Genomic DNA, 27,486 nt, shown 5'->3' on the forward strand with positions numbered 1-27,486 from the left:
AAATTTAATGTTATGTACTAATACAAGAAGACATATAGACATATACTATTTTCGTCGCATTACAAATATCACATTACTTTTAAATATTTGACTTGTATTTGTAAAAATAGGTATAGGGAAAGAGTACGTGATGGGTCTATTAATTAATTATTTTTTTTAATTATTTATAAAAAAGATGGAATAATTTATAGTAGAACATTCTATTGTGAAAAGTGAAATATTTGTAATACGAGGACGGATGGATATATACCTATTAAACCAAAAAGATGAAAATGTGACTATTGTCTAATTTAAAGAGCATCAATCTTTGTCTCTGAGTTTCATATGATAAGAGTCTTAAATTCCCTTTATGTCATTTCAATTACCAAATGCTAGTACTTTATTTCCTATGAAAGAGGGCCGCATTTCAATCAAACTTTATAACCGTTTCCAATAAAATCATTTTGAAGAATTAGTGGCTGTGTTTGAAAGCTTTCATTTTTTTGAAGCATCGGTCCCCCAAATAATGTGCTCAAACCACACTTTAAAGAAAAAATAAAAAAAACTATAATTATCGATTAATAGTGATGAGGACTATATTTGAGCTTATCTCGTTTATCATATGAGACCTAAATACCAAAAGATAGGCCTAGATTGAGCGGCGTAAACCCTCAAAAATTGAAGGGATGATGAAAAAAAACATAAAGGGATGTGAAATAGAGATCTGATAAAAGAATTGACCACAAATCAAATTTAAAAATTATCTCAAAAGCATTGAAGACCTAAAAAACATAAATATCCCTTCATATTGGACTGAAAAGACTGATTGTAAACTACGTTTTATTTTGTACTGAATTATGGTCAAAATTATTATAATAATCCAAATTTTAAATATATTGCGTTAGAATCCCCCCTTGTTACCATTGCAATTCAAGATCTCCACCCTACTCAAATTCAAACTACTTTCGTGTGTTCGTTATACAAAGAGAAGTTTGCGCTCGTGTTAGTTAAAGTAGGATTAGCGAATCCCAATACGTAAGAGGTTGCATTTTATTATTTTTTACATGAAAATTTTAGATCCGATTTAAATATTAAATTAAAATTTTAATTGGAGATAATTATATTTTAATTAATATTTATTGATTTCTAATTATTATTTTTAATGAGAATTAGATTTTATTAAACTCTAATTAAAATATAACAATTCAAAATTCAAGTTTGTTAATTTAGGACTGCATCGTAGGGACATGATACCGTCTACCGTGACTGTTAATATTAGGTTTATTGCGTAATTCATTCATATTCCACTGTAGACTTTCTGCATTTTGGTGGATAATGGGTAATTAACAAACATTATTATTCAACTATATCAATTTATAATTTTATTGATTCTGGACACTTGTTTTATGATTTTTAATATTTCGTATGATTTACAAATATTCATATTTTTGTGAGATGGAGTTACTATATCTAACTTAAAAAAGTGGGATACATCCGATTAAAGTAAACAACCTCTACTCCATAGTATTTTATATTTTTATTTTTCGAGTTCCGAATTGATAAATCATCTATATCTTGAAACTAGTAGTCGACATATATATCATCTTTGTAAAACTTTTACTACTAAATACAAACAGTATTTTATAATCCTAACATTTTCATATGCAAAAATAAATAATATAATACTCCTTTATTTTTCGTGCCTTACATGACTGTAATTTATTCATCTTGTGTTTTTTAATATTCAAAACTTAACAAAAGTCATAATAAGTCCAATTTAAAAATATTTATTTCTTCCTTTTTTTGGTGGGTAAACAAAAATAATGATTTTTTTTTAAAACTAAAAATAATGATTTATTTCTTCCTTTCTTTCGGAAAAAAGGAATTTATTTGAAAGAAAGCAAAATTAGAAATTGACACCAATTTGAAAAGAATCAACATTTGTTACCAATTTTCCCAAGATTTTGCGCGTTTAGTGACACAGAATCAATGAGAGCAGTCGGTGACCTCCTCTTCATTCCATCTTCATATTCGTTTCTTCCCTCAAAATTAGCTACTTTATCACCTTTGCCCAAATCTGGATCTGGGTTTCTTCGAAAATACGATCTTTTCACTTTCTTCCCCCCCAAAAAAAGCACAACCAAGACGGAATTCTCTAAGGGGGGAAGAAAAGACAGGGAAGGGAAGAATGTATGCCATTAGAGACAAGGTTTACGATAAGTTATCGAGTTTCTTTTCCGATTCGCAAACGTCTATTGAGGCGGTAGATCAAGATTCTGAGGTACCCTTTTGTTAGCCACCTCTTTTTCCCCTCAATTTTTTTTTGAATATATGAATGTTTGAAATTGATTTTGAGCGATTTGATGAACAAGGGATTTTGCTAAAGTTTTCATTTGATCTATGAGTAAAGGCTTTGCGTTCTGGTATTTTTGGTGCAATGTGTTGTGTTTTGCGATTTGTTTTGTTAATTGGATGATCCTCTTTGGGGATATTTTAAGGTTTGTGATGCAGGAATAGTTCTCAATTTGATATGATTTAACTAGGGATCATTATAGGTTGAAACACCTGAAAATTTCCCAAATTAGAATTGCGATCTGATGGGAAAAGGCTGTCCAATTTAGCTTCCTTTTTGTCATAAATTAATCTCTTTTCAGGTTAAATAATTTTCAAGTATGAACAAAGTTAAACTACTGAGCTTTTTAGTGATAAATACACCTAAAAAGGAATGTGAGTTGGACTTGAGAAGTTTGTGCCTCAGAATTTTAACTAGATAAAGAAAATGATGTTTTCTGAATTTGTTAAAGGTAAAAGGATAAAATATGTGTTGTTGGATCAACAGGAGTAGCTCACTAGTGGGATAATGTGTTTGATGTCACATTTAGCAATCTGCTATTAGCTTTGGCATTTTTCGAACTGCAGCTCTGGAACCATGTGTTCATTGGATCAATTTATTATTAGATTCTGATGTTGTTTGTCATGTTGTTTGTTATATTTTCGTTGTGTTATGATATGTCAAGCACAGATGTGGTTCTGTTGTTAAAATTCATTGTTGTAAAAACCTGTGTTTATAATTAGTCGATTTTGAGTAGGAATGGAAATTTGCATTAGTTAGATTCTCCACAAGTATCTACTGTTGCAGATATCTTTTATAACACTAGGTTCTATATGTGTAGGCCAGGTCACATCCTAAGGATGGAAAATCGCCGTCTTCTATGCTTTCTTTTCTCCCCTCGGCCAGTTTCAGCTGGTACAGACCAAATGAGCATACTGACGGAGTTGCATCTACTGGATCAAAATCTTTCCAATGGAGAAGTAAAAGTTTTTCATTGAAAGATAAGCCCTTGGATAGGACAGAAAGCTACGATGATTTTGAAAATGAAAATAGTGGACATGGCTCGGTGAGGACCCACAATCATAATCATGATTCGTTTGGCAGCCAAAATTCAGTACCTGATTCCGGGAGAAGCACCAGTAGTGGCTCTGATATATTTGAAGATGTTTTTACGCCACATAGTTTCGAGAAGTCCATGCCCAGCTTTATAGATGAATCTCTGTTCATCTCTCCAGATTTATATAATTTCTTCGAGGCGTCACTACCTAACATCGTTAAAGGTTGTCAATGGGTTATGTTGTACAGGTAAAATCAATTTAAAATTTGTTGATTGTGCGTACGGTTCTGTGATTTCACAATTAGGTCTTGATGTACGCTCTATAATTTACTGAATGAAGGGCAGTACGGCAAAACATGGTATATCACTAAACACACTTATCCGAAAGAGTACTGATCTTCCTGGTCCACTGCTGTTGGTACGTTGAACTTTATATCAACCAGCTGTAGTTTCTTGAAAATTTTAGTCATTTAAAATTGATCCTTATTTTGTTCTCAGATCACTGGAGACAAGCAGGGTGCTGTATTCGGTGGCTTATTTGACCGCCCTTTGAAGGTTACTTCAAAAAGAAAATATCAAGTATGTTGTATGCTTCTCTCGACCATGGAAATCCTGTTCCGATTCACTGTTTTCAGTTACACATTTTACCCTCTAATGCCGATTATTAGCTAATTTGCCTCTACCTGACAGGGAACAAATCAAAGTTTTGTTTTCACGACTCGATATGGCGAACCAAGGCTATTCAGAGCAACTGGTAAGTACACGATGTTGTAACCATACTAAGTCGTTTGACTCGTTTCTGCCATTGTCCGTGTTTGGTTTTTATGTCTCCAGTTTTGGTAAAAAAGATGTAAAGCTGACCTTTCTTATGCACCAAACGGATTTTGGTCACAGTTGGCTAAAATTTTACCCACTCGTGGTTATGACTAGTCTAAAAGAAGTTGCAAGTGAGATGCCTATGGGCTACCCCAAAATGTTGCAACTGGAGTTTAGTGGAAATTTCTCGTTTGACTGGATTTAATATTATGATTTGAGCTCTAATTCTCATAATAAAAAGTTGTCCATGTTATGGATTTCATCGTTCCATAACTTGATATTAAAATCTCAGTTTGGAAGCTGCCATAGTAGTGCTTGATATGACCAGGCTGTTACAATCTCAGAACTGATGTATCTTTATCCGTTTATTACTTGTATAGGTGCAAACAGATACTTCTATTTGTGCTTGAATGATTTGATTGCTTTCGGTGGAGGTGCAAGCTTTGCTCTGTGCTTGAACGAAGATCTGTGAGTTCTTTCACCGCATGTTCGCTAAGCTTATTAAGTAAAGTTGCAATTACAATTACTGAAATAGTATAAGGGGCTTTCAGTGAAAAAATTGGAACATTTTGAAGAAGATTTTATAAGCTCGTGACATCGTATTTGATTCTCCGTTGCAGATTATCTGGAACCAGTGGCCCTTGTGAAACATTTGGGAACTCGTGTTTAGCTCATGATCAAGAGTTTGTATTGAAGGATGTTGAGGTACTCTTTTCTATTTTCCCCTTCATAACTTGTATTTCCAATTGGGAATTGAAAGAACTATTGATAAATGTAGTATTTTACAAAAAATAATCACGTTACTTTTATATTCAAAAGTATATATAGGTTTTGCTAACCCTTATTCTTGTTCCTCTCGCAGCTGTGGGGTTTTACGCACGCATCTCAATACCTTACATGAAGCAAAAGATTACAGTTTGTTATTGTGTTATAACTTTATATAATGGGGTTATTTGAAAGACCAATTCTTTCATTTTAATTTATTTTTTATTTCACTAAACATGTACGCATGTATGTATGGTGATGGTTCATTGGTTGGTTGAAATTATATTCAATATTTATCTAACTTGTGTTATATCTTTGCATTTCGAGCAATATCCAGTTTTATGTATTTATTCCCTTTTCTATTTCAAATGTTTATAGGCTTTTGATGGCAAGAATTTTATGCTTTTTGCCAAAAGGCTAGCAATATCACCATTATCTACATTACAAATTAATGTATGCCAGATTTTGATTCACTATTGAAGTCGAGTAAAGAGAAGTAAATATAGGTATACAAGTAGAGCTTAAAAATATGAAAAGATACATGACATTGTGACTACTCAAGAATTAATTTGCTTAATGTAAGAGGCTTGCTTAGACTCAACAAAATTCTTTATGGTAGAAGCATTGCCTTGTAAAACAACCTTGCCATCTTCCATGTAGATGGCACCATCTGCATATTCGAGTTCTTCTAAACGGTGTGTAACCCATAATGCTGTAGTTTCTTTGGAACTAGCCACAGAGCTTTGAACTGCTCTTACAACCGCAACCTATCAAAAAAAGACAATCATCATTGTTCAAATGTGAATGTTGCATCTCAACAGAATTTTCCATGACGAAAAATTATAAATAAGCAGCGTTAAAGGCCCGGATGTCATACTATATAGAGAAAATGGAGGAACAAAGAATTCCTACACAACTGACATGCACATAGTAGGTTGATGCATATAAGCTAGAACCCTCTTCAAATACACTCTGGCATGCATCAATTATATGAAGGCATGACCAAATAAGCAAGACCGCAGGTCACAACATCCACACCTAAAACAAACTTATTTGAAGTGATCTTGATTAATATCTAAATGCTGAATAGACTTAGATCATTCTGTGACCACTATATTTTGATTTCAGGCATCCCAAATGAATAATCCTGAACTTAAAAATATGTATAGACCTTTTCTCCAAATAATAATAATAATATTTATAAACCAATTCACACGCAGCCGTGCATATATATTACCAACCATATATCTCAAGATCCCATTATAACCAACGTGCAAGTGTGATGGTATATGTGCTTTCTGTATGATCATTGCCATTTACCCAGCAGAAGTGATTCCACTATCTCTAGGATGTAGGTATTTGATATATCAATTTTTTTTCCTTTTGGTAGATAATTTGGATATCTCAATTTTACTTTTCTGTGATGGGTTCTAAACTTTTCTTCTATGCATTTTGCTCATCACATGGTATTATGGTAACACATTTTTGCATGATATGAGGGAGTGATTATTTGTTTCAGCATTTCACCCATAATCCTCCAATCATCATTAGCTCAAGTTATGAGAAACCATTAAATAACAATCCTCTGTCACTCCACAAGCAACAAGAAAAGGGAGCAGTAGCCATACCTGATCATCTTCATCCAAGAATGATGTAAGTTCATCCAGTAACAATACTTTGCATGCTTCCGCCAGAGCGCCAGCTATAGCAACCCTTTGCTTCTGACCACCACTAAGGGTCTGGATTGGTCTCTAGACGGTTGACAATAGTGGTCAAGCACGCAGAAATATTTAGTTCATAACAATTTGCAATAATTTATAGCTCCTTTTGACATACTTGCAAGTATTCATGCATGCCTACAGCATCCAAAGCTTTAGCCACTCTAGATGTAATCTCATCATTGGCCATACTGAAATTGCCAAGGCCAAACGCCACATCCGCCTCTACAGTGGGCATAACTACCTGCCAAAAGAATGGTGAGATTACGAAAATGGCTTTCTCTGACTAACACAGATTTGAAATATAGCTATATATACGGAGCGATTCTGAAGACAAAACTAAAGTGGTGAAGACCTTTTAAAGGATTTCAATAGATTAACTTGTACTTTCATTGAAATCCAGAACATTTTCCAGAACTTAGACTTACCAGAACGAATATCATTTGAATTATAAATAATGCACAGCCCTCAGAAGTTGCACTCAGGTAGAAACATTATTTACTCATCTTTTCACTCTCAATTCTTGTCTCATTCACCTGGCAGAAGTTGCCATTTCTTCTAATGCAAGTATTTGGAGAACATCTTTCCTTGATACTATAAATGTTCCTCATCTTGGATCTTCTACTATATTTTTTTCTTGTGTGTTTTCTCGTGAAAGTAGTGTACATCAAATTTTCACTTAATTCTTCTAACGAACTCCATAGAGATCTTTTCTCTCTTAAATGTTCATAGAATAAGGCATCGGCCAACAAAGTTTTTGATGTATCCCATGCACCACCTAATTAGGTCCAAGATAATGCCTCCATTTCTCTTAACATTTTTTCTAACATTAACCAAATATACATGAGGAGAAGCATAGCTAAAAATCCACTATAAAAGTGTTCAGTTCATTTAGTACCTACATACTAGTTGAGGAAGGAGAGCATTTTCCATTATTTATCCAACCAACATGGATCAAACATTTAAGAATCTACATATTCGCCGAATCCAGAGTCATAACAAACTGGACAACACCTTTGCAAAATTTTCTGAAATATACTACTAGATTAGTGTTTTAAAGTGCTCGTGGCTTATACCAAAACAATTTACCTTGGGAAAACACAAACAAAAAGGGATTTATGGCACATAGAAAATATCTCACTATAGTAGCCATTCCAAGCAGAGAGATTTACAAATGTAACATGTACTTCATAGGTACCTGGTGATCAGGATTCTGAAATACAAAACTCCTGGGCTTCTTAACATGCAAATACCCACCACTTGGATTCAATAAACCACCCAAAATCTGCAAAGTTTCAAGAAACAAATGCCACTTGTGTTTAAATTAGCAAAATGGGGTTCATGAGATTAGAGAATATTCATTCCCCAATGTTGCAACCATACGCTTCCATGCATGTTTTCATCCTAATGCATCACAAACACCCTAAGTCTATCCAACTGATGCGCAGGCGACACAACACGCCACATTAAAGAAATTAATTCTGCTTCCAAGATAGGAATCTCCCCGAAGATCCAAGAAACAAATTCTCGCAGACTTCAAACAAACAATTGACAACAATTCGCACATATATTGCATAAGTGAAAATTATTGTATACCTTTAGAAGGGTAGATTTCCCGCAACCATTGGGGCCTAGAAGCATCCAGAACTGTCCAGATGGAATGCTGAGAGAGCAATCGGTGAGAATTGGGACAAAATTTCCCTGCCGAGTTCTAACGGAGTAGCTGAGATTCCGACATTCTATTGCTGAAGTGGTGGCGACGGTGGCGGTGGCGGTGTAATTGTCTCCGCTGGAGTGAACACGGTGAAGTGAAAATTGCACGGCCGCGGTGGCGCGAACCACGGCGGTCGCGTTCATTGTCTAAGGAACAAGAGATTACGCCATGGATTGTGGTCTATAATTATTAGTTTGAAATTCGAGGTTTTCCTTTTCAAGATAAAATATTTATTCTGCCATGTTTGATTACACAAATTTGAATGATAAAAATGATATCTCCCCTTTCTTTTTTCTTTTTTTGAAAGAGAAATACGATAATTCTCTTTAGAGAACAATGATAAATTGTGAGTTTCTAATTGTGGTAATTAAGAAACCAATTCACCCTAACAAATTTATCATTTACTAACTATGTTTCATTTATATAAAATTTAAGAAACCAATTGTTGGTTAGAAAGAGAACACCTTACTAATTATGTTTCATTTATATAAAATTTATTTGTAACGTGCCGCATTATGTTTACAATTATTTCACTAATTAGTAAATTTAGTACAATGTAAGTGCACAGATACAATGCTTACCCAAAAACAAAACATTCATACAAGGAAATCACATATTCACATAATACCCCTCAAATAAGTTGCACTCCCAACTCCTATTTCTGCGAAATAAATTAGACGAATATTTTCAAATAAAATCGAGCTAAACCCTATATTTTTACAAGATGAGGGATCCCACCACACATAGCCACTCTGTTTCTCAGTTCTATCTGAAAAAAATCCAAATGAAACCACAAAAAAAAAGGAAAAAAAAAGGAAAAAGTAGTGGTGATCGATCCCCCAGCCAAAAAAATAACACCTAATTTATCGTGGTTTACTCCTCATTTCCCAGCTACAAGATACAAACTTAAAAAAAAAATCACGAGAGATCAAAGATTATACAACTCCTCATTTCTCAATGCCTTGCTGGAGATACTGAATCAAATCGTACCCAGCCGTCGTCCACTTATTGTAGGCATCGGTGCATATGCGAATCATAAAATTGGCTGCTTCGCGCTCGCTCATTTCTGGATGGAATCTCTTTCGAAGGTTTCCAATAGGATCACCTCTGCTGAAGCAAGGCAAACCGCTGTCAAGCATCATGGCCACTGTACTTAAGATCCCATCCATGTAGCGTCGTGCAGCAAGGTAACCCTTTACACACAAGCTGAGCAAGGAAAGAGGATCAGAATGATAGCATCAACAACCCGCATTCTTTGAAAGAGACACCAAGATACTACTAACACATTACCTTACGAATTGGTACCACGTGTCACTTTTCATCACCCCTGATGGGTCGAGTAGTTGAGTCATCTCGTGACTCAGTTTGAAGTGAGCACTTTCAAATCTCATGTTTCCACCAGGCGAAGTTTCCAAAATAAAACCAAAATCAATATGAACAAGCCTGCCTACACTGCATTCACAAAGAAAGGCAACGGCTTAGCATCGACATGATATGGTTAATATCAATGCCATTCAAAGAAATAGGTGGAGGAAAAAAAACCTTGTCAGAAGATGTAAAAGGTAAATTAAAACTAACTGCACTTCGAGACAAACACAAATTTTCATGCTATAAAAGTTGACTCTTACTGGAGACCAAGTCATTGTGATTCACTATGTGACATGTCAATGGATTTTAACCGTCAGATTACTATTCCACTCTGAATCAGCATAGAGACTGCAAATGCAGCTGATAACATGACGTGTCTAATTACCCTGAAGGCCTCAACGACAAAATAATCTCATCTCCTTATGACAGAACATCCAAAATAATTATAGGATGTAAGAAAATAAAGTACAAGATGATTCAAGCCGAAAAACAATAGAAATCTAAATACTGGACTTTGGGAACTTAAAGGACGGTATTGTGAACCGAAGAATCCATCCATGGATATGAAATGACCAAGTAAAGGTTTGATTTATTGTATTTTAAGCACCGATGCACACACATACATAATAAGCTGCTTACCTGTCGAACAAAAGATTCCCATTATGTCTATCCTTTGGTTGAAGCAAGAGACTAGCAACTGCATATCCGGCACTGCTGATGAGAAAATTCTCCCTAGCAGTTTCGAAGCTGGGCGATCCAACTGGCCCAAAGTCCTGTTGAAATATCTCATATAGACCACCATCAGTGGTCTCGCCCATCTGACTCCTACTTCGAGAATTGGGCACAACCTGCAAAGCACATAAGTGGAAATTCAGGGCATACAATGGATAGGAAGTAGATATAAGAACATCTCGAGCTATTTAAGAGAATTTCTTCAGTCAGCACTCAATAGCTTATTCAAGAAGATGCAGTATCCATACAGCATAGAGTATCAACTTCTTCAAAACAATTAAGCAATGCACGTTAACTTTCCTTAACAACAAGCAACACAAACCTTTTCATTTATTCAACCATATTGAATACCAACAACACATGACAAACATCTGCATGTGTTCGCTAAGGGATCTAACACAGAAACTTCATAAACTTAAGCTCAGTCTGACCTGTCAGGATGACTTTTGGTTATTCTTCAAATAGATTGCCTCATAACACTTTTCAGAATAACTAATTATTAATTAATATGCAAATTGTTATAATGAATGCGTAATCCTGACTACAGCCTGACACTTACTACTTTATATAAGTTAAAGCCTCATATGTTGTCTTTGTGAACAACCATATGCATAAAGCCAGTTACCGAATATTCTCTTTATGGCCTCACATCATGCTTATTCCATTACGATGAGAGTTCCATTTTTTTAAGAGTCCTATAGACCAGTGTGCTCGTGTCAATCATCATTCTGAGTTTCAAACCTGAAACAGTTTATTTTGGATTCTTGCATAAATAAAAAATTGTTCTGCAGTAAGAAATAAAACTGGATATTTAACAGAATCTCTTATTTTGTTAATTGATGAGGAGCACATTAATATTTTATCCATGACATGAAAGAAAAGTAAAGTAAGAAAGATCATAGCAATAAATGCAGGATGAGCATCACACAAGGTGAGCATTAGATTGTGAAGAAATGATATAATAAACTTCAGGTACATGACCTCATTTCAAAAACGGCCATAGAGGTATACTGTAATTGATAATGTAGACACACCTCAATAATTCCTCTCTCTGCGCCAGTTGGGAGCACTCCATAAGGAAACAAATAGAGATTAAGACCAACAGCTTCAAAGATGTCCTTCAAAAGTGAAATAACTTGCAAAGCAAGTACATCTTGACGGCAATCATCTCCAACCTACAAGCAGAGCCAGCTGCATCAGGATAAGAACCATATAGTTTCAGACATGCTTAAACACTTCTCTTTGCTACAACTAAGAAACAAATTAACACAGATATTTTCTTAATGGCATGTAGTGAACCTCCATGATGCTACAACTAAGATCTTCCCAGTGTTGCTATAATTCATCAACCTCGTTTTTATCTTATCTTCTTGGCTTCAGACTTGAATTGAACTACACTAGCATTCAGATACATACAAGCTTACCGGTCCAACGGCTCAGGCAGGTCATGGAATTAATGCCTTGAAACGAACCGTGTTAAGAATGTCATATACCTTGAAAATACAAGCTTGCGGCTTTATATCATTAGGATCCCCATTCCGGTCCATGACATTGAATGTAATCATTATAGGAACTTTTGCTGCTGACTGCAAAGGTATTCCACTATCAACCTGAATACCCCTTACAAGTTTACCGGGAGCAGTAGGTAGGTAGAGGTCGTCTCCATCAACTTGAATTTTCTCCAATTCTCTATCAATAAAAAATATATCGTTTCGTTAAGATTAAATGGGAGAAACAACAAGCAAAATTTAAATCGTAATTCATACTTTCTTATGCCAGCTCGCCTTTCCTCCTTTGGAAGTGGAAAGAGGACACCGGATATAGACGTAACCTTGTCAAAGAAATCAAATTCTCTTTGAAAAATAGCGCGTGCTTTCGGATTGAAACCATCAATTATTTTTTCTCTAACTACTGGAAGCAAAGCTTGAAAGGCAACATTCTGCAGAAAGAGAGAGAAAAAAAACAAATAATGAGTTTAAGTTTTAAAAAAAAAAGATCAGAACTTCAGAATTAAACTAAAATACTACTCCCTCCCTTCGTCCCATTACTTTTGGGCACGGAGATTAAGAAATGTATAGAAAGTAGATAAAGTGGGTTGGTGGAAATTATTTAAATATTAGGTATAGAGAGAGAATATATTGCCAAAAAAGGAATGGGACATTTGTAATGGGACATCCCATCATGGAAAGTGGGACATTTGTAATGGGACATCCCATCATGGAAAGTGGGACATTTGTAATGGGACAGAGCGAGTACAAATTATGAAACAGAAACTACATACTAAAGTATTTCCAAGGGGAACTATCACACTTGAGGACTGTTTTAGAACGTATATTGCAAGCCATCTATTATCAGTCGACAAATAAAATCAATCTTTACATGCAATAATGTGACTATAGATTGACAATCAATTAAAGAAGAAGTACTTGGAAATCTGCAGAAGATCAATATAACATGCAGAAACATCTATGTCTATCAACATCATTAGCATGGATTTAGAATACACAATAGCCAATATAATGAAGAATATCAATATGTAATAACAGGAAAAAAAAATCCATGTATTTTGTTCTTCTCTGCATCAAAAGAAGTATACCGTGGGAGAAGGCAAAGGTGCATCTTTCCCCCCTGCCTCAGGAACACAGGTCTCACCCTGTAAGGAAAATCTTGTCATATATAATTCAAACAATAGACAAATTGCATAATATGCTGTATATCATCAGTAATATTTTTTACCTGTAAGTGCCATATCAAAATGTGGGCAAAGATGTCACTTCGCTGGGCAGCTCTAAGAAGGTAACCCTCAACCAACTTCTGCAAATTGAAATTGTTAATATGTAAAGTACATTTCTGATATAATATTCAAGGTGGAGTAAGAATGCCAAAAGGTTGTTTTGTCCTTTCAGTGATGATTTCAAGTAAGATTATTTTCTTAAATATGCAAATACTAATGGATTCTATTTTTCACATCAAGGGCGACCCAAGTGACATGAACACATAACACCAAACTATTGTATCACCTAGCTTGCAGTTTTACTAGGATAGACTTCTTTAGTTCACAATATATCACTCTGCTGTATGCCACTAAAACGTAATCACATGAAAGCAAGCCGCCTTACCCCCTCATCATGTCTTAGTGCCTGCACCAGCTGAGGCATGAAGAATGTCACTCTATCAGGAGGATAAGATTCCAACACCCTGAGAACATAAGCCATGACTCGAGGGTGGCCTTTATATGCTGGGGTAAGGAACTCCAGAGCTTGTGTAATGGAACAAGCTGCCCAGTGCGGTAATTGTTGCAAAAGTGTTGAATTGTCATCCACGGCTTTGGGGGTTATAAAATAAGGCAAAGCTTCAGGAATACTGCGAATCTCCGTTATATGTGACTAAGACAACGAAAAAAAAAAGCACAGGTCAAAACCATGTCAAAACAAATAAATAAAAATGATAGCAAATAGAACAACCAAGATGTGATATGTTTTAACATGGAAGCTCTAAAAACATGATAATTAGACAATAGGGCTCAGAAGGAGTTGTTGTTTAAGGCTTTAACTGCTGCTCTTATTGCACTTTTGTATGTGTGAATTTACTTTCACTCCATGAAACAATACTATGATGTGTACACTTATTTCGTCTCAGGAAAGTTATTTCGTCTCAGGAAAGTTCGTAAATGTACTTGGACTAGCTGCGTGATTTCAGTCTTCAGAGAAGAATTTGCTGGAAATCGCGCACCCAATGACAGAGCAATTCGAGGATCAACGGTAAAGGCAATCCTTGCAAACTCAGTCCATTTGTCGGAGCTAATTTTAAGCCGAGAAGAGCTTTCCCTGCACATGGAGATATCATATATATCACCACCATTGAAATAAGCAACAAAAGCAAATGAAATAGATGAAAAGGTCAATGATTGTTACTTTGATCCAACAGGATGAGCCCAAACCTCAAGTCTGTCAGCTTCATGTTGGCACAACATAAGAAGTAACTGCCTTCGCTTCTCTCGCCCAACAACATAGTTATCCATCTGACCCCAGATAGGATGATAGTGATCCTTCTGCAGAATATAAGAATTTTCCTCAGCTTCATAAAGAACATCAAATGTTTTAGGTCTGAGTCTCAGGATCTTATTATTATCTTACAGTGTCATTTGTGGAGCTGCCATTTTCAACTCCCCGAGCTTTCAGATCATGTTGTGTTGCGTCAACCCGCTCATTAGAAAGATGATGGACAAATACTAAAACGGATTGAGCTTCACTCTGAGCAAAATATTTGTTTCTCAAATCATACCACTCTGGCTGATGAGCAAACCACCCTAAGGCGGCTCTTTTCGGGTAAAAGAAAAGGAATAGAATCAAAGGTTTACAATGAGTCAAAGTAATTAAACAACTGGAAAAAGAAAAGAGTTCAGATCAGCTTAATAAATTTACGAGCAGGAAAAAATGCCATACCTATATATTCTATCTTCCAGCAACTGAAGCCCTGATCTGAAGTTCTGAAGGTTTCCCTGCGTTTGGCATGAACAAAATTTCAGGCCGAAAAGCATAAGAGTGAAGAAAGTTCCTGAGGCAATTGGATGTCGAGTAAAATTCCAGGGGAGTTTTGTTGTCCCTTGTAACATCCGACCAAGTAGCAAAAGCTGTTCAACACTATCATGTCGAACTACCTGAAATGACAACAATTCAAAGCAATGGGTTAACATGTATTCATATGTGCTTTATAGCTTAAGGAGCCCACAACAACAATTTTTTTTCATGCAACATTTCTAACTTCAATCATCTTTGGCAATTTATTTAGTATCGAATTAAGCTGTATAATTTGGGATCAGAATTAAAAATTTGATACGACAGAGACTCTGCACAAGGCCTATGAGAGTAAATATTTGAATCTTACTTCAAATCGATCAATAAAAAATCCAAGCCACAGCCTATGCGCCATTACTTGTTCAACCGGATCCTTCTCCGGCCGCAGCTGGGGCTCTCCAGCAACAAGTTGGGGCCTCAACTTTGCAGAAGGTCCAGAACACCTTATATCCGAAGCAAAAAGGCCTCGCTTAGTGTCTATTGTCCATAACCATGCATCTACAAGCTCAGCAAGCACTACAGATCCCAATTGAGGAGCAGCAGAAACCAGCCATGTCCAGATAAACACACCAGTCTCTACAGCATCGAGTGTTGTTATGTAAGCTGGACACCAGCAGAGAAGGCGCAGAAGTTGAGAAAAGCTCTCGGGATTTGATTTTGAATCTGAATCCTGATAAAATATGTTAAATCATGTTCAAAAAAGATAGCAAATTCTAGTCATAACTAATATAAGCAGAAGTTTACAATATTTTATTACCAGATTGGAAAGAAGCAATGCAGTAGCTTGAGAACAAGTTTCACGGAAAGATGATTTGTCTACTTCTTCCCCTTTCTCCGCAACAGTTACAAACTTCTGAAGCAGCCTTACGAATTTGGAAAGCAATACCTCATTGAAGGATTCTTTTTTGGGCTGTGGTGGCTGTGCCGACCCATCAGGATTATCTAGATTTAGGCCACCAGTAGATTGATCAAGACCACCAATGCTCTCATATAACCTTCTCATTCCAGCAATTTCTCCTGCATGGTTACACTTTGCTGTGGCACTGACCATACCAGTACCAAGAACCTCCAAATTGAATCCGTCCATCAACTTCAGGTTTCCACCCGACGCAGCGGCAGCGGCAGCCATAACTGCAGGAATATTTGCAGTTTTTGGACCATTCCAACAATCATTTTTGCCTGTGCCTATCCGTATCTCAGACAATAGAGAAACAACGTCAGCCGTTGGCTGTGTTCTCTGCCATGTATTAGCTTTGCAAAGGTTTTCCTGAACATAGAAAAGGTACAAGCAAAGTTGAGATTTCCATTTAGAAAGAAAAAGGAAGCAATAAGAAGAAAATGCAATGAACAGAGATGCCTTCCAGTGAAGAAAAGTTATAAACCTGAAGAAGACCCTGACTAGTGCATGGAGCATGTGAAAGTGACACAACGATCCACTCACGGACAACCTTTTGGTACAAAGTGCGGACACTGGTAACATAGGCAGGGTCACTCACTACAGCAGAAGGTGGGTCATTATGCATTGAAAGTAGAAGAGCATCCAAACAAGATGAATTCCACAATATCTGCAAGTCATGTAAACCATTACAGGTATTCTTGGAATGTGAGCTAGAAAATGAAGTGAAAGATGATGACACAACCATAGTGCATGTTACCTGAGGTAATCTCTCTCTGAGTTGAGTTAACAAAGTCATAGATATATCCCGTACATGCTCATCCCTCTGGGACAAGTTTTTTATGAGAAAACAGGCATGGACCGAGAGAGTAGACTCTCTAATCTCAGCTTCAGGCCCAGTCTCAGATGCTCTATCCTCCTGCACCAAGTTGCATTGACCATGTCATTTTGGAAAGAAATCTCCCAAAAGATAATAGAATAAAGAAAAAGCCTATTGAGAGAAACAAACAGAATAAATAATTAAAATTCAAATCAAATTAATTACAGGCTTACAGCACATTACATAAATTAAATAACAAAACTAGTCTTATAATGTCAACAAAGTTACAATGCCAGGCTGGTCCCAGGATTTGAGGATGGAAAGACAAGAGAATGCAAAGCAGCCATCTCTCAAAAGTTAGCATCTTAAGCACAAGGAAAAGCAATGCTAGAAATCACCAATAGGTCCCATATGTTAATAGACTTCACTAGAAGATCAAAGTGATATCTGTTTCACTAACAATATAAGTACCAGTTATGCAAGATGTTATCCAAAAATAATGAAATATACAAATAAGACCACTAGATTGCCAATACAATGCCCAAAAGAATATGCCAAACATGTGCAGATCCACAAACAAGACAAAAAAAAGAAGAGAGGATGAGGAGAATACCAGCCAAGTTATTGCTGTTTCAAATGCCCGATGAACAATAGCAGTCAAACACTGAGACACAGCCGGCATGAGATTAGGACTTCTTAGGTATTCAAAGGCACAGCTGAAGGCACTTCGAGAGGCAGTTGAATTTGGGCTTCCATTCAGAATACCTCCATTGCTGCTAAATCGTATTATCTCTAGAAATGCTACTGCTAAAAGATAGGTTGCTTTGACACCTGCAGAAGTCAGATATATGGTATCCATATTTTAGGATTGGAGCCAACCTCTTGAATAAAAGAAGGGTCACTATTTTCAATAAAGCCAAATATAGAATCTGGTTTGGCTTAAATAAAATATACTGTTCAATGACCTGAAATTGTACTCATTGCAGAAACCTCCACTCGCCCTCCTAAAGCAGCAGCAAGAGCACTTCTTTGAGTCACAGCAGCTTTCTCATTCCCACTCCCTCGACGACTACCTGGGTTGTGCAGAGCATTGAGTTCCAACTCATCTTCAAGCCATTTCACAGAGCTCACGACCTGAACACAAAATTTTGCCATCAGAAATATTACTTATAACAAAGAAGTACTTCTTACATTTAATTAAAAATATAATATATGGCACCAAATAACGGACAAAATAAAATAACAAGAACATCCAAAACACTACCATAAACTTGACCTAAGATGCATGCTGAGAATGATTTGACCTGTTTGAGAGACCTTATACTCCACCTATTCAACTTTGATTTCATTTTAGAAACCAACTTAAAAGGGACTTTTCCACAATTTTTTCATCTACATAGCAAATGAAGAAGTTATTAAATCAAAGGGCAAAGGACCCTAATTATTGGAGCTTTATGTGCAATGGACACTAATATTGATTCTTGAATTTGGAGAGTATCATGAACTAAAATACCCTCTGAAATAAGAGTATACCTAAGGACACAGTTTATTTACTTGAACATGCAGTGTGTGCTATTCTCTCTTTCTTGTCCACTTTGATTTGTGGATTCAGAGAGATATCATGCTTCGCATCATAAGGACAGATAGACTTAATAATAAGTTTATTTTACCAACATTATATCTGCAAGATGTAGGAAAGAAAAGTGAATGCAGAATAAAGTCAAAAACATCATGGTTCCATAAGAACAAGCTTGCACAAGTATATTTGAGTATTTTGATGACTGTAATAAATGGTAAGAGTTCAATTATTTAATTTTTATGTTTCAAATCAATAAAGAAAAAGAAAAGATGGTCAAGATAGAAGATATAATGAGTAATTATGTAAGAACTAGGTTAACTTACGAGAGGTGGGGTCCCTTGAGAAATACGTTGAACAGCAGCTGACCATAATGAATTCCACATGTATGGTCCACCCACCGCTTGGAGAGCAATGGTACCCACACTACCTGCACTATTAAGTGAAGTTGAAACCGACTTCGACGTAGCTGCAGTTTTCTGTATTGGAGGTGCTAACCCAAAGAGCGCAATATAGAACCACAAGTTACGAAATAGCTTTAAGAGTGAAGGTTCTATATCTACACAAGGATCAAAATCTGAACATATTTCAGCCACAGCAGGGAGAAGAGGTCCAAGAAAATCTGCTCCACTCCTGAAATATTGATTCCACTAGTTAGGAAGTCACTCAGTAATTAGTGTCCAACAATTGAATTTTTACAATCAACAACTGCTGAACTTTACCTTCCACTTTTGGACTCTGCCGCCAGGCCAACATCTGAGCAAAGTGATAGCAAACGGTGTCGGTAATCTGAGCGCAACTTATTACATGTAATACCACTTGCAATCAACAAAAATCCTGCAGGTAGTGTCTAGAGGTGATTGAATCAGTGAGCAACTATTTTCTACAGCAGAATTATACCCTTCACGAGTATCCTACCAATATTCTGATGCAATGTTGAAACATACCTCAATGCGTTCTGTTGTCGCCTCAGGTGCCTGCGTTTTACTTTCAGCAGAGCCAACATCTGAGAGTTTGCCCATGTAGCTCCGAGTCATCAAAACCACTGCTTCACGGTAAGACTTCTCAAAACCTAAACTCGCCATGCGAGAAACAGCATCAAGAAGCTGCAGTAACTCAACAAAAGCAGGTTGAGAAAATAGTGCAAGACAAAATTTATATATATAAAAAAAGAAGGAAATAAACAAAATGTGAAATGACATAGCAAGAAGAACAAAAGAGTGCATAAGGATTTTTTGTTAAAGAGATCAGAACTTACTCGAAGCCTCAATAAGCCTGGAGTGGAAGCATCACCTTCTTCTAAACTCTCAATAAAAAGGGGTAGTATCATGTCAACAACTTCATGCTTCTTAATGGAAACATTGAGCTCAGCCAACAAATGTATTATGTTCAGCTGTATTGGTGGAGCTGCCGGTTTCTCTTTTCCATCCTGAAAAAGCACACAAGAATGTCAAAACAGTAGTCGCTAAAGTTTTTGAAAACCCAGGAGCATGTATATCTCTCACTACAATTTACTTTGTCCAGGTAAACATAGGAACATTACAGTTTGCAGGTCAAACAACAGATGGGATATTGTTATGCTGCTTTGCAGGTCGTAAAAACAGACATTGTTAGAGACAGAAGTCCGGTTATATGACTTTTCTGTGTTCGTGTGTTTTGTTTTACAGTCCACTGTTTCTAACTTCTTAACAATAACACAATCAAAATGCTTTGCATCTTATCTTATCACAAAAGAAACAGTTACCAGCCTGAAATAGTGTTAATGGACACTAACCTCTTCCTCGTAATCATTTCGTTCACGAATACTTGTTGCCAGTCCCATGATAAAGGTATCCAAGGGAGCCCGATCCCTGGACCAACCAAATTCAATTAACTCACAGCATGTTTTCAAGACACTTTTGAACATAAATCCTTGACTGCTGGCTGAAGTATCGGCCTGTTCACAGAAAATCACAGGGGAAAAAATGTTTTATGATATTCACAATCATATGGAGCATCAATCCAGCCAAAGACTGAACGTACCTGAGCACAAGTAGCCAGCACAAGGGGTTTAAAACGAATTAGCAGAACTCGGAGGAGCTGACCTCCACGAATAACAGCAGCTTGAGAGATGCCCGAAAGTAAACAGCCAAAGAGCTCTTCACAAGCTCTCAATTTACGCCACACCGAGAACAAGCACGCCTCTGCAGCCTCGATTAACGATGCAAGAGCTCCATGCAACAATTTTTTTGAAGACTTTCCTTCTGTGTCAAGAGATGCCAGAGTTTTGATTTGCAGCATTGCAGCCGCTTGATACACTGACAGCTTTCTGTTAATCCTGACTTTCAGCAACTGCCCCTGCTCCGACCAATCACGCTTTCGTATCTGTCAATGCCACAAATGATTTTAACAATAATTGTTTATGCGCTGATTTTAGTAGATACTTAGCACTACAAAATCTAAAGGCAACCAACTTAATACAGAATTATGTAAATTTATTAGAATTTGCCATTACCTTCAAGAAATCAGCCATTGAGCTAAGTTGACTCTTTGCTATTCCTCTCACTTGCTCCGTGAGGTGGGGATCAATAGCCACCTTACTGAATACATGTCCAATCAACTTGAAAACAATTTCATGTTTTTCAAGACTCTCCACTGGCTCGTCCTCAAAGAATTTTATGTTCCTCTTATAAGCTGCGGCAGCAGATAAATCCCCATTGCTTTTCCAAGAAACGCTGTCCCCCCCATTCGCCACAATACCATCCTTCGACGCTGCGCTGCTTGACGAATCTGCAGAGACATTAGGGGACTGATAATAGTTCCCACTCAACGGAGAGCCCTGCGCCGAACCCGCATCAGGAGTCAAAATTCCGTCCTTTGATAAAATGGGAACCCCAACATCAAATCGGTCAAGAAGAACGGATATCAATTTATTGGCATCGGCGAGCATGATCGGAGGGAAATTCGAACACAGAGCATTCAAGAAAACCCTAGATATGCTTGAATCAGCATTCGTTATCGTCTGAATTACAATTTCCCCCGTGAATCCCGCAACATCGGTAGAAAAATCAGGGGATAGTTCGGCCGCATTCGAAATGTAACTCATGAAATCGTTGAAGAACGAAGAAACCGCCTCGGGAGAAAACGCCTGCGGCCAGAATTTGGGATTAAAGGTCAAAGGAATTGAGCGGTAAAACGCGAGAATCAGCGACTTGGGGGTTTCGTGTTCCGAATTGGGGCATTTCGAGAGGAATCGCGCGACCGCGAGTATCGCATGGAGTTGAGACCTGGAAACCGTCGGCGATCCCATCATCAGCGACTCCGCCGGCGGGCAGCGGCTGCAAATCCACGCTATCTTATTACGAAATTGAGCCGGATTCTGCGCGATTAAATCGCAGAGCTCCACCAACGACTCCATTGCTCGAAATCCAACTCCGATTCGTCGAGATTCTCAAAATTCCAACTTAATTCTCATTGATCAAAAACTGAGAACCACAACAACTGAATGCGGCGAGTTTCGGCACGGAATCCGGCAAAATTAGGGTTTATGAACAGCAGCGGAGATGGGGGAACCGATGCCGGTGATGAAACGGCGCCGTAGGGTGACTGTCGCTCTTCGTCTTCGCCCCGACTTGTGCTGCGTTGAGGGCACACATTACCGCGCCTCCGTTTTTTCAGATCTTTTTGTTTTTGTCTGTGCCTTTTTCTTTTTTTCTTGTTTTTATTTTCGGAAATTTTTATTAATTTTGTGTTAACAAATTCTATTTTTTCCCTTTTTCGTATAACTCTTTTATTATCCCCCGAAAAATAGGAAAAAGGGACGGTACGGCTGAAATTCTATTTCCTTTTTTCTTATAATGTATACTTACTAATAAGTCCTCCTGTGTAATTTACGGGTTACAGAAAAAATATCTATATATATATATATATATATAAATTTTTAAATTATGTATAAATATCAAAATATTAATTTACGGAGTACTTATGAACTAAATTAATTGATAAAAAATATTGTATTCATTTAAATATTAATATTTGATTTAAAATAGGGTATAATAATATTATTATTATCAACTTAATGAAAATAATATTAAATTTAATGAGATTGTATAATAATAATAAAAAAAATTATAGATTATTATTAATTAATAATTTAAGTCAATCTCAATTTGATCAAATAACACTAAACCAACGATATAACAAAATTAATAGTCGTCATTTAATATAATAATTTTGGGCTCTTAAAAATTCAAATTGTATAATGTTTAAAAGTTAATATTTAAATAGCTCAAAACTACAAAATATAACAACAAATATGTTAATATAAATAAATAAATAATTTGTACACATAATTAAATAAATCTATATAGTAATATTTAAAATTTTAATTTTAATAAATATAAGTAATTTTTTATTTTCAAATTCATATTAAAATTAATATAAATTTCTTTCTCCTCAATTGCATTAAAGACTACTATAATTTAAAAATATTTAAATTTAAAATAATTATGATTAAACAATCATGTAAACTTTTTTGAAAGGAAAACCAACTTACATCTACTTATTTTTTCACCAACAAACGAAAACAAAATGAAAAAAATTGTATGATGTTCAGCATTATAGATAAACGAGAGAAAACAAAAATTAATTTTGACATTTTAAACAATTATTAGGGCTGGGAATTCCGGGTTCGGGTAATCGGGTACCCGATACCCGACCCGAAAAAATCGGGTATAGGGTACCCGATACCCGATTTTTTCGGGATCGGGTACGGGATCGGGTATTTAGGGGTCTACAGAATCGGGTATCGGGTATACCCGATCGGGTATCGGGTATACCCGAATTACCCGATAATTTTAATTAATAAATTATAAATTTTAAACTATTTAATTTAATTAAATTAAATATGAATTCTAATTTGAAATTTCTAAAAGTAAAACTCCCAGCCCTAGTAAAACTCTCGCCCCCTGTTTCGGCTGATTCATCCCTCCCAAATTCCCAATTCCCAAACTGAAATCCCAGCCCGCCGGCGCCGGCCCTAACCTCTCGGCGGCCTACCACCCAGCGGCGCGCCAGCGCCCCTCGCCCGTCCACCACCCAGCCCGCCAGTCCACCGTCCACCCAGCGGCGCGCCAGCGGCCTCCCCCCTGTTCGGCAGAAGCCAGCAGCACTCCATGCCTCCACCGGCCACTGCGCCGCCACCGAGCTCCGACAGCACAACATGTATTCTTCTTCTTCTTCTTTTTCTTTTTCTTCTTCTTCTTCTTCTTTTTTTTTTACAGATTTCTAATTTCTCAGTTTTGAGCACAAACATATTTGGTATATACAAATTCAATTGACAATTGAATGTTATTTGGTAATTGGTATACACAATTTTGGTTGTGTTTTGAGCAATTGACATTTGAATGTTATGATTGATCGGTGATATTTGCATATGGGCCATATTTTCCAAATTTTTTTTAAAAAATCGGGTATTAGGGTAAATCGGGTACCCTAATACCCGATTTACTCGAATTCACAGTTTCACTTTAGAAATTGAGATTTTGATCGGGTAATTTCGGGTACCCGAATACCCGACTCGGGTACCCGAGTCGGGTATTAGGGTACCCGATTTCAAATTCGGGGTCGGGGTCGGGTAGTGGGTTTAGGGTATTTTCGGGTTCGGGTACCCGATTTTTTCGGGTAGGGTACCCGAACCCGACCCGATTCCCAGCCCTAACAATTATAACTTATTTATTTCAATTTTTCATAATTTTTATATTAAATTAAAGATTTTTTATAATTTTTAATTTAACATCAATATTGAATATTTTTTTCACAAATCAAAATTAACTATGTTTTGAAAACAATTAAAATAGAAAAAAGAAAAGTAGAAAATTTGAGTGAAGATAGAAAAATTGCATGTAAAAAACATTATTTTTTATATTATATATAGATTTTACGCTTGCGGTATTACTTTTGCTACTCCTATGTTTGATCCAATACAATATTGGGGCCCGTATGCTATGCATGATAAGTGTGGGATAGATTTAATAAATACAATAAAAATTAATTACACTGAATATATTTAAATTGAATATTTAAAAAAATAAAGAAGAATCACAATAATAAAAAATTGATACTTTGAAAGGGCAAAAAGGATTTAAAAGTGAAATTAAAAATAAATAAGAATTGAAAATTCTATTTATTCAGCATCCCACTAATCCACTTAAAAACATGAGTCACCTAAAGCATAAAATTGTCAGGCATACTACTGACCCACTTATAAGTTACTCACTTCGCCCACTAATTCAAGACCTACTTGCTTTTTTGGTTCGTTCACCAATTCAAAACCTATACATTTTTAATAAATATTTATTCATATTTTAATTACAAAAATACACTTTATCTACTCAATTCATGCCTTTTTACTTTGACTTTAATAAAATGTGGGTCTCCTTCTCCACTCAATTAATAAAAATACATTTTTTTCTTAAAACTCATGTTTCCTCTTTTAGACCTTGAATTAGTGGACGGATCACGGATGGAGTATAATATACTATGTGTCTATCATTAAGCATAAAATTATTAATTAATGTTTAATTGTTAGACACATTTTGATTCAGGGTAATCTATACCATATTCAAAAGCCAATATTTCAAATTGATTTATTTGTAAGCAGTATTTTTTATTTTTATTTTCTTTTTCTTTATCTTCGTATTTTGTCTTTTATTTATTTCAAAAATTGTGAAAATCGACTAATTATAAAATATTTAATACGCATATCAAGTTAAAAAAATTATGATAAGAGCTTTAATTTGATATATTTTATGTAAATATAAAAGTTATATTTATTTAGAGATTAAATTTTAATAAATCTATTTTTTATAACTTTTTTTTTCTTATTTTTATTTTATTTTTTTAATCTTTTTTTACCTTTTTTATAATATCAATTTTTATTATTGTGAATTATTCTTTATTTTTTTTTACTTTTCCAATATTCATCTCGAATATATTTAGTAAAAAATAAATTTTTAATATATTTTTATAAATATGAGAATTGAATTAGTATTAATTTTATATATAGAAATATAAAAATGCTTACCGTGCATTGCACGGGATGCAAATACTAGTTAACATAAAAAAGGATCTAATACTCAAATGTAGAGAAATATAGAGGTAAGAAGAGGATGCCATTCATTTGTAAGAAATGGAAGATAAGTCATTTTCTAATTCTAATAAATGGAAGATAAAAAAAATCCCTTCTCTTTACAGGCTTTTGCAAATTTATATCATATTATAAGCTTGATTTTCTTATTTTTTATAAATTCGTTGTCGAAATTCAAATTCGATTCACACATATATTAATTTGGGCCCCTTTCTCTACTCATTAAGAGCATCCGTGGTAGCGCTCCGGGTGCGGCTTATAAAAAAGTTTTAAAGTCAATAGAACCTTGCTCCCTGTAGTGGAGAGCCCATAGGAAGCTCGCTCCTTCATTCACAACATTTCGATTTTTTTTAAAGGGGCGTACAATTCACGCGCCTTCAATAAAAGTCGTCCTCGAGCGTGGAAAAGAGAGGCTAGAGCATATGAAGGGAGTGTGGTTTAAATTCATAAATTCTATGAAATAAAAAATTTGATATGAAGTTTGCTTATATGGAAAAAGGAAAAGAAAGTCTTCATCGTGCATTGCACGCGATTACCTCTAATTCATCAAATATTGATCACATTTGAATTACAGTGATTTATATAAAAGAATATACCATATTCATGGGCAAAAACTCTTGTACACCTAATCTCTAGCAAGAGACGAGTTTGACTCGCGCCCTGATCCGCCGCCCTTGCCCCCCACCCCATCCTCATCCTAAACCTAATATTCCTTAAGGAGTATTCCTCATTCTCATTGTCACTTGGTAATCCTTTTTGGGCACTGACGGCGCAATCAATCTATGGTCATCAACATTGGAGAAATGGGGATAGTCCTTACTTGGATTCTTCTCCTCTCTATGCAGATTCACTAGTCGCTTATGGGCATCGTCCAATTTTGATGGAGTCAATTTCCCTAAGATAGGAGCTGGGCACTGCTATCAATGGATTCTCTTAAGCTAGCTTCTTGGACTAAGGCGCCTTCAGCTCCGTTCACAAATATGTTGCCTGATAGGAGAGAGGTGGGCGCTGCCGTGACCTGATAGGAGAGAGGTTCCAAAAATGGAGGAATAAAATTATTCTTCATTTGTAGTGAAAATGATAAATGAGTAAGGGTCAAAAATTCTATTTTGTAAGAAATGAGGTTTGTTGTGAAAATGATGAATGAGTGAGGGTCAAATCCTATTTTGTAGGAAATGAGGGAAAATAAATGAAAGATTTAAATGGTGAAATTTTGTTTATCCCTTACTTGTTCACGATAAATTTACAACTAAAGAGAACTTACCTTTAAAATAATCAAAGAGAATATTTATTACAACATTAATTGTTGAGTGGTCAATTGAAAATACAAAGTAATTTGAAGACATCAAATAAATAATAACCATAGATTAACGAAATAAATGTAGTACTTATTGGGAATAAATTAGTGCTAAGTCGGGACATGGAATGAGTTATAAATAATAACCATGGATTAAGTGCAGTACTTAGTAGTAATTTATTGGGAATTAATTAGTGCTAAGTCGGGACATGGAATGAGTTTTATAGGGATATATAGTAGGTATACTCGATTACTCAATTTGTTTTATTCATTTCGTCCATAAAAAATTAAAAATTAAAAATAAAAAATAGTCTCTTTTTACCATTTTGACATATCTATAAAAATTAGTGTATTTTTATTTTTTGAAATTATTTATCATATGATGGACCTTATTTTTCACCCACAATACAATTAATTATCATTATAAAGTACTTTTTAAGTGAGACATTTTCTCCATTTAAAATACAATAATTATTTTTATTAAAACTCTGTACCGTCCATCTTTAGAACTATTTTTTATGGATGAAATGAGTATTTTTTTAAATTAATTTATTAGTTAAAATAATTATATTTTGAATCAGGAATTAGGAATAGAAATTAGATATCGGTTTATCTCTTTTAGGGGTGAGCAAAAATCGAACCGCACCATTTCGGTGCAGTGCGGTTCTGAATATTAAAAATTAGTAAAATTTTTTGGTTTGGTTTCGATTTTAA

General features: G+C 35.6%; 3 protein-coding genes across 5 annotated transcripts; 1 reads left to right on the top strand and 2 right to left on the bottom strand.

Moving 5' to 3' along the window:
* The first annotated feature begins 1,876 nt into the window (after positions 1-1,876).
* On the top strand, positions 1,877-5,250 carry LOC131005401 (uncharacterized). 2 transcript variants are annotated; one of them, XM_057932374.1, is made up of 8 exons: positions 1,877-2,260; positions 3,153-3,616; positions 3,714-3,786; positions 3,867-3,947; positions 4,059-4,122; positions 4,565-4,652; positions 4,805-4,889; positions 5,047-5,250. In XM_057932374.1, the coding sequence occupies exons 1-8, from the start codon at positions 2,168-2,170 to the stop codon at positions 5,083-5,085; spliced, it is 987 nt and encodes a 328-aa protein (XP_057788357.1). In that variant the 5' UTR covers positions 1,877-2,167; the 3' UTR covers positions 5,086-5,250. The 2 variants fall into 2 exon arrangements, with proteins under 2 accessions (XP_057788357.1, XP_057788356.1); XM_057932373.1 differs by having other exon boundaries at positions 1,900-2,260; positions 4,805-5,250.
* Positions 5,251-5,403: 153 nt separating this feature from the next.
* LOC131005417 (ABC transporter I family member 10-like) lies at positions 5,404-8,846 on the bottom strand. The gene is made up of 5 exons (XM_057932406.1): positions 8,264-8,846; positions 7,866-7,952; positions 6,786-6,911; positions 6,578-6,700; positions 5,404-5,716 (listed from the first exon to the last, which is right to left on the bottom strand). The coding sequence occupies exons 1-5, from the start codon at positions 8,522-8,524 to the stop codon at positions 5,507-5,509; spliced, it is 807 nt and encodes a 268-aa protein (XP_057788389.1). The 5' UTR covers positions 8,525-8,846; the 3' UTR covers positions 5,404-5,506.
* Positions 8,847-8,958: 112 nt separating this feature from the next.
* LOC131005340 (phosphatidylinositol 4-kinase alpha 1) lies at positions 8,959-22,092 on the bottom strand. 2 transcript variants are annotated; one of them, XM_057932255.1, is made up of 26 exons: positions 20,844-22,092; positions 20,372-20,713; positions 20,124-20,285; positions 19,608-19,778; positions 19,297-19,455; positions 19,072-19,199; positions 18,676-18,982; positions 17,739-17,907; positions 17,387-17,604; positions 16,714-16,872; positions 16,441-16,623; positions 15,816-16,325; positions 15,369-15,728; positions 14,927-15,141; positions 14,618-14,801; positions 14,396-14,532; positions 14,158-14,308; positions 13,601-13,867; positions 13,218-13,295; positions 13,078-13,134; positions 12,248-12,420; positions 11,975-12,170; positions 11,516-11,656; positions 10,389-10,597; positions 9,672-9,833; positions 8,959-9,587 (listed from the first exon to the last, which is right to left on the bottom strand). In XM_057932255.1, the coding sequence occupies exons 1-26, from the start codon at positions 21,744-21,746 to the stop codon at positions 9,329-9,331; spliced, it is 6,000 nt and encodes a 1,999-aa protein (XP_057788238.1). In that variant the 5' UTR covers positions 21,747-22,092; the 3' UTR covers positions 8,959-9,328. The 2 variants fall into 2 exon arrangements, with proteins under 2 accessions (XP_057788238.1, XP_057788237.1); XM_057932254.1 differs by having other exon boundaries at positions 16,441-16,872.
* Between the last annotated feature and the right edge of the window lie 5,394 nt (positions 22,093-27,486).

The sequence above is a fragment of the Salvia miltiorrhiza genome, chromosome 1 (assembly GCF_028751815.1).
Source record: "Salvia miltiorrhiza cultivar Shanhuang (shh) chromosome 1, IMPLAD_Smil_shh, whole genome shotgun sequence".
Lineage (NCBI taxonomy): Eukaryota > Viridiplantae > Streptophyta > Magnoliopsida > Lamiales > Lamiaceae > Salvia > Salvia miltiorrhiza.

Bases quoted from the DNA above. Each gene is read 5' to 3' on its own strand.
- LOC131005401 (XM_057932373.1), top strand. From the start codon at position 2,168: ATGTATGCCATTAGAGACAAGGTTTACGATAAGTTATCGAGTTTCTTT. The intron at 3,787-3,866 runs GTACGTTGAACT...TTTTGTTCTCAG, and splicing joins TTCCTGGTCCACTGCTGTTG to ATCACTGGAGACAAGCAGGG. The intron at 4,123-4,564 runs GTAAGTACACGA...TTACTTGTATAG, and splicing joins AAGGCTATTCAGAGCAACTG to GTGCAAACAGATACTTCTAT.
- LOC131005417 (XM_057932406.1), bottom strand. From the start codon at position 8,524: ATGAACGCGACCGCCGTGGTTCGCGCCACCGCGGCCGTGCAATTTTCA. The intron at 6,912-7,865 runs GTACCTATGAAG...TTCTTTTGGCAG, and splicing joins TTCAGAATCCTGATCACCAG to GTAGTTATGCCCACTGTAGA. The intron at 5,717-6,577 runs GTATGGCTACTG...TTTTTTTGATAG, and splicing joins TCTTGGATGAAGATGATCAG to GTTGCGGTTGTAAGAGCAGT.
- LOC131005340 (XM_057932254.1), bottom strand. From the start codon at position 21,746: ATGGAGTCGTTGGTGGAGCTCTGCGATTTAATCGCGCAGAATCCGGCT. The intron at 17,908-18,675 runs GTAAGTTAACCT...TTTTGTGTTCAG, and splicing joins CTCAAGGGACCCCACCTCTC to GTCGTGAGCTCTGTGAAATG. The intron at 12,171-12,247 runs GTATGAATTACG...TTTTATTGATAG, and splicing joins AGGCGAGCTGGCATAAGAAA to AGAATTGGAGAAAATTCAAG.